General features: G+C 41.2%; 1 protein-coding gene across 1 annotated transcript; it reads right to left on the reverse strand.

The window, feature by feature from the left end:
- Positions 1-347: 347 nt before the first annotated feature.
- Positions 348-2,326, reverse strand: LOC116374428 (ferritin, middle subunit-like). Its single transcript, XM_031827114.1, has 4 exons — positions 2,025-2,326; positions 1,496-1,642; positions 1,145-1,270; positions 348-726 (listed from the first exon to the last, which is right to left on the reverse strand). Exons 1-4 carry the CDS (start codon positions 2,124-2,126, stop codon positions 571-573), a joined length of 531 nt encoding a protein of 176 aa, XP_031682974.1. The 5' UTR covers positions 2,127-2,326; the 3' UTR covers positions 348-570.
- Between the last annotated feature and the right edge of the window lie 3,848 nt (positions 2,327-6,174).

Below are 6,174 nucleotides of genomic sequence, written 5' to 3' on the forward strand. Positions count from 1 at the left end.
AGAGAAATGTGCCATAACAGCTGGCTAAGTTTTGATTGACCTCTAGGCTGTCTAATAAACTTGTGATGCACAGTGTAAAGGTCTACATCAATTGTAGGTAACAGTTTCACTCCTACGGCGCTAGAGTTGACAGCTGGGTCCTTAATTGAAATGTCCTTTACTGTATCTTGTAATAGTGCCACCCTGTGGTCAGAGGTAACATCCTTTAAAACTCATGTTTAACTTCTATTGTTATGACCCTCAGTCACTAGTAGGTCTGCAATTAAATATTTCTCACTGGTATGAAGACGCTCAGTAAAAGAGCAAAGCACCTGAATAGACTGATACAACATCCATTACTACAGGTCAACACTTAGAAAACAGAAACAAACAAACTTTTTTTATTGTTTTACAAGAAGCCTTGCCTCCAAAATACAGTAGTGTTGTCAACAGAAACAATGTCACAGCAGTGTTGCAATTCACCAGTTTAACACTCTCCCATCCCTATAAAAGCAAAGCCAGGAGGATCTATCAGAGAAGCCAGGAGTCCTGGTCTGAGGCATGAGGCCATAGCCTGGGGATGGAAGTGGTTTAGCTCTGGCCTCCCAGGGTGTGCTTGTCAAACAGGTACTCTCCCATCTTGTTTTTGACAGCATCCATCTTGGTGAGGTTGGTGATGTGGTCTCCCAGCTTCTTAATGGCCTCCACCTGCTCATTCAGGTAATGGGTCTCCAGAAAGTCACACAGCTAAAGAGGGAAAACAGGTCAGACAAAATAATGATTACCGACTATTGTAACAGTAATTACAGTAACACACAATAGCCTGGTGGTAATGGCATAAGTGTAGATAATGAGGTGTCTATTTTTTAACGAGTCAAGTCCATTAAAACACTGCTTTACAATGGCATCCTAATGTGGAACAATAGGTTAACTATTGCAGCTCTGGGATTCAATCCAGCACCCTTTAAGGCCCAAATCTCTAACCCCTAGACAACCTGCCACCCCTTATGCATTAGCTGCATTGTGAGCATCTGTGGACTATTGTGTGCGTGTGACGAAGCAGGTAAACAATCCGGTGTCATTAGTTATCAGAGCTACAACAACCTGATCATCTCCTGGGACAGTACCTGTATTCTATGTGATGTGTGGTTCCACCATAACTTACATGGGGGTCAACCTTGTCAGAGGCAATCTTGTGCAGGTCCAGCAGGGCCTGGTTCACATTCTTCTCCAGCTGCAGAGCACACTGCATGGCCTCCAGCCCATTGCCCCACTCATCATGTTCTGGCTTCTACACAGGACAGAGTGAACACAGAAGTGTTAAGGACTACTAGCAGACGTTGAGGTCAGGATAAAGTGAACAGAGTTACACCCCTCACAGTTTCAGTTCAGTGGTTAGAGGCCGTATGTTTAGGACTACAGGTTCTCTCAATCAACTAAACTCTGTAGACACTTTCCTCCATGGAGGAAAAACATCAGTCTACAATCTAAATGTGTTTGATGCTCAGGCGCTCACCTTGATGTCCTGGAGTAAAATGCGTCCACCTCTCTTGTTCTGGAAGGAGAGTAGCTTGTCCGCGTGCTCCCACTCCTCGTCGCTGTTCTCCTTGAAGAAATGCGCGAAGCCTCGCAGAGCCACATCGTCACGGGAGAAATAGAAAGCCTGGGGGGATAAACAAAACATTGTAGTTAGAAAAAGGAAAAAAACATGACAGCATTCTGTTCTTGTTGTGGCAACTAAACTTGATGATATAGGGATGAATCAGTCTGTTGTCTACTTGGTAACCTGACTTTTAACCTGTCAATGAGTTGTTACGCGCTCTGACAGAGGTAGGATAGATTCAACTTCATTTGTATGCTATTTCTAACTGGAGGGTCTTAATAGCCTTGCCAAGTAAAACTCAAATGTACATCACGGAGTTGAGATTCTTGGCTATTAATTGTCTAGGACAACAGAAAAATCAAGTGGAAAAAAAGCCATTTAGGACCAGGCATAATAATACACAGGTAGATCAACAAAACGGTCATCTTGGTAGACTCCTTACCATTGAGGTGTATGTGTAGGAGGCAAACATCTCCAAGTTGATCATCCGGTTGATGGCAGCTTCGCAATCGTGGTGATAGTTCTGGCGGATCTGAGACTCCATCTTGGCAGATTTTCTTTTATATCAAAATAAAAAGTAAAAAAATAGAGTTTAAACTATATTGCTATTATAGTTCAAGTAAGTGCTATGTCATTAATCCTTAATGTTCTATAATGCGGGACGAAGGCAGAGGAGTTCCGTTCAATCACTGTTGAAGCAAGAACTTCTTCATGCGTCTTCTCAGACTTGTGAACTAGAAGGAGCCTTGTTCGCTCTATTTATTGTTCCAAAAGGAATGCGTCAGTGAAATCCACCCTCACAGAGCGTAGCCAATCACCTTTAGAAATTCAACAGGAACTATGCGGATCATTTGATGACGATCCCATTCCTCAGGAGTGAATGTAACATTGTGTGTTCTCATGAATTCTTGATAATCGTATAGTTGGCCATCATTGTTCAATAATTGTTTAATCCAAATAATGTTGTTGTCAAACCAGTCTTTTTGATATGGACCCTGATTTAACTTTCATTGTTAATTTGTTGATCTTTAATGGAAGATTTGTTAAAGCTTAAACATTACGAAACTTCTATATGATCAAAATCCGCAAGTAATTTGACACTGTTATATACCTCCACACAAAAATGTTTTTATCTCACGCAGACAGATTGGGGGTGGAGTAAATGCTCTTGCCTCGACCTCATCTTAATCTGTTTAAAAATTGTTACTTTGTTTATTACGAGAGTGGATAAATTTACTTGTTTTGACTAATTATGACAAGAGTTAAGAAAATGTTGAGAGGTGTAATGACTTTTCAAATAAGTTACGTTACACGTTATGTCTGATGTTGGCTGACAATTTTTGAGCTACGCTATCCTTACGAACTGCATAGCATATCATTACAGCAGTATGTACCAGTATGTTAGCTAGCTACCTAACGTAAAGTTAGTTGGCTATTAATACATCAGGATTAGCTAAGTGGTATAGTCATTGTGCGCTCTCAATGGACACTGGAAGTAGCTAGCAAGCTAGCCAAAGTTAGCCAGTTAGCTTGGGTGCTTGACTGCCGTTGTGAGGTCAAAATGCTCGGATCAACCCTACTCCTCGGCTCTGAACGTCTGAACGCTCCGAGGGCGAAACGCTTTAAATTTACAAATGGACAATCTGACAACGCTCTGAATTTATGAACTCCGAGAGTGTACTCTGGCACTCCAGATTTAATTTACAAACACACCCGAAAACGTATGATGTCTAGCTAGTAATTTGTTATGCTAACAAGCTAGCAAGACGTTGCATAGCAACACCATCAGCTTCCGGTAGACAGGCGAAGCGCTAGTAAGCTCATCTAGAAGTTTACCGTTCTTTTACAGTATACTCAAATGTAACCTTTTATTTAACTAGGCAAGTCAACAAATTCGGCCTACTCCAGCCAAACCCGGACGATGCTGGGCCAATCACAGCCAGATGTGATACAGCCTGGATTCAAACCAGGTACTAAAGTGATGCCGCTTGCACTGGGATGCTGTGCCTTAGACTGCTGCGCCACTCGGGAGCCCTAGACCACTGCGCCACTCGGGAGCCCTATGAACTAATAGTATATAGTATGCAGTATGTATGTAGTATACAGTATGTTAGAATGGGTAATCGGACACTACTTAGGTCTTCTTGGGCATCAAGCGTCTCAAAGTAAGAGTGCCGATTTAGGATCAGTTTAGCCTTTTAGATCACATTGAATAACATCACATTGATGGGGAAGCTCCTCCCCCCAGCCGCCACTGATTTTACAGCCCCTGATCTTTCCTGGCCTAGTATGTAAGGTAGTGCCTCTACTCCAATTGTTTGAGGACAGGACCCCCTTTCTCCTAAAATGTAAGCCAAAACAGGCTCTATCTATCAGTTTGTCATAACTACTATCTTGGTGCAATGTTTGATGAAAAATTATGAAGCTGCTTCAAATGGGGGTAAGGGTCTTCAACATAGATAATCCTTGAACTATGTGCCCTGCTTTCTGTTACTTTGATCAACTGTTTTAGACTGAACCTCAGTTTATAGTGTAATGTTTTCATTATGAGCGCAAACAAAGATTTGGAGACAATGAGTCGAAGCCTCTTCAGACTGTTGGGAGTGACAGTAGACTTATGCTTAAACTGGTGTTACAAAAAGGGCTGTGACATAGTTGGCATTCTTTTTTTTTTGCGAAAAGGGACATCACCTGTTGACTAAATGATGTGTCATGCTTAAAGGATAATTTAGGGTGAGCATATAAGGCGAACGTCTAGCATCACAAAGGTTGCCCTTTAACCTAACTCCTAACCTTAGACCTAACCTTAACCCTTAACCCCTAGCCTAGCTAATTTCAGCCACCTAGCTAACGCTAGCACCTAGCCACCGAGATAATGTTAGACACAACAAATTGGATTTCGTAAGATATCATATGTTTAGCAAATCGTAACATATTGTAAAAATTGCAATTAGTAAAATATAATACGAAATGGATGATGGACATCCACAAATTAATACATACCATACAAAACACATCATACTAATGGGAGTATCCTGAATTTACTTTTACTATGTTACGTCTACCCCTGAGTCCAGATTGTTCTAAGTGACCATATTTTAGCAGAAGGGCAAACATAGCATTAAAAATGAAAATGACATAGAATTGTCTTCATTTTTTTATGCAATTCTTTTCTGTAATGTTCAAAACCGAGAACCTGTGTTAAGTTGTTAAAGTCATGACAGGGTCCATCATGTGACCAGCTGCACAAAGTTATAAACAGTAAGTAATACTGTAAATGATTAACCATTACATAACTCTTTCTATTTAAATTCTGAAGGGTGACACAATGTTTTAGTCTGTACTCTTTCCCCCCTTCCCCTCTCAATTGCTCCCTCCCACTATTTTTACCAGGGGCGCAACATTGGTTTTAGATGTGGAGGGGACATATATATTTATATATATTTTTGGTCAAATAAACACAGCAAACAGCCTACCCGACTGTTCGGAGGCATCCGCATGGTTCTAAAGCACACCGTTGCCTCGTTTTGTATCACATTCCAATGATAAAACTGGGGAGGGGACAAAAATGCATGTCACCAGTGAAATTACCAGTGAAATTAGCACCCCTGCTTATTCCTGTCATAACCTCCTGTTGGTTATACTACAGTATGGAATGACTCAGGCTCTGCCCTGGCTGTATTTCTGCCTTGTCATTGTGACTCAGCATTCCGGAGTCTCAAGTAGAGACGGAAGAGGAAGCGAGACAGCCCACTCCTTCATTTCCCCCCCCCCCCCATAGGAAGTCATCGCACTATCGCATTGATGTCTGCTTAAGGAGCCACCTCCTAAATCAGACAGTGGTAAACGTCCTGAGTTAACTATCTTCATTTATCAACCATCGTTGGTCTCGAGGTAGTTCTGTTCTGTTATCACAGTGACAATGGTGGAAGGAGGCAGAGTTTTGTGACTGCAGAAACAGACATGAGGGGTGATGAATGGGCGAAGACCGACTGATACCAGATTTGAAGAAAAGGAAAAAGGGAAGAAGGAGAGAACAGCAGGAACAAACACTATACTATGCAATTTACATATACTTTGTAACTTACTAAGGAATTTTAAAACAAATAGACGTGAATGGTTGTTTTTGGTGAAATTAAGGGAAAATACAACAAATTTCCAGAAAATGTTGTCAATTTAGTCAATCAGAACTCAAATAGCAATATTTTTCTGTATTACTTTAAACTGTTGGTCTAACTATAACAGTTCAGAAAGTCACCACCAATGTCAAAACCCATTATTCTATATACACTGCTCAAAAAATAAAGGGAACACTTAAACAACACAGTGTAACTCCAAGTCAATCACACTTCTGTGAAATCAAACTGTCCATTTAGGAAGCACCTCTGATTGACACATTTCACATGCTGTTGTGCAAATTGAATAGACAACAGGTGGAAATTATCGCAATTAGCAAGACACCCCCAATAAAGGAGTGGTTCTGCAGGTGGTGACCACAGACCACTTCTCAGTTCCTATGCTTCCTGGCTGATGTTTTTGGTCACTTTTGAATGCTGGCGGTGCTTTCACTCTAGTGGTAGCATGAGACAGAG

This window comes from Oncorhynchus kisutch, linkage group LG6 (assembly GCF_002021735.2).
Source record: "Oncorhynchus kisutch isolate 150728-3 linkage group LG6, Okis_V2, whole genome shotgun sequence".
In the NCBI taxonomy this organism is placed as follows: Eukaryota; Metazoa; Chordata; class Actinopteri; order Salmoniformes; family Salmonidae; genus Oncorhynchus; species Oncorhynchus kisutch.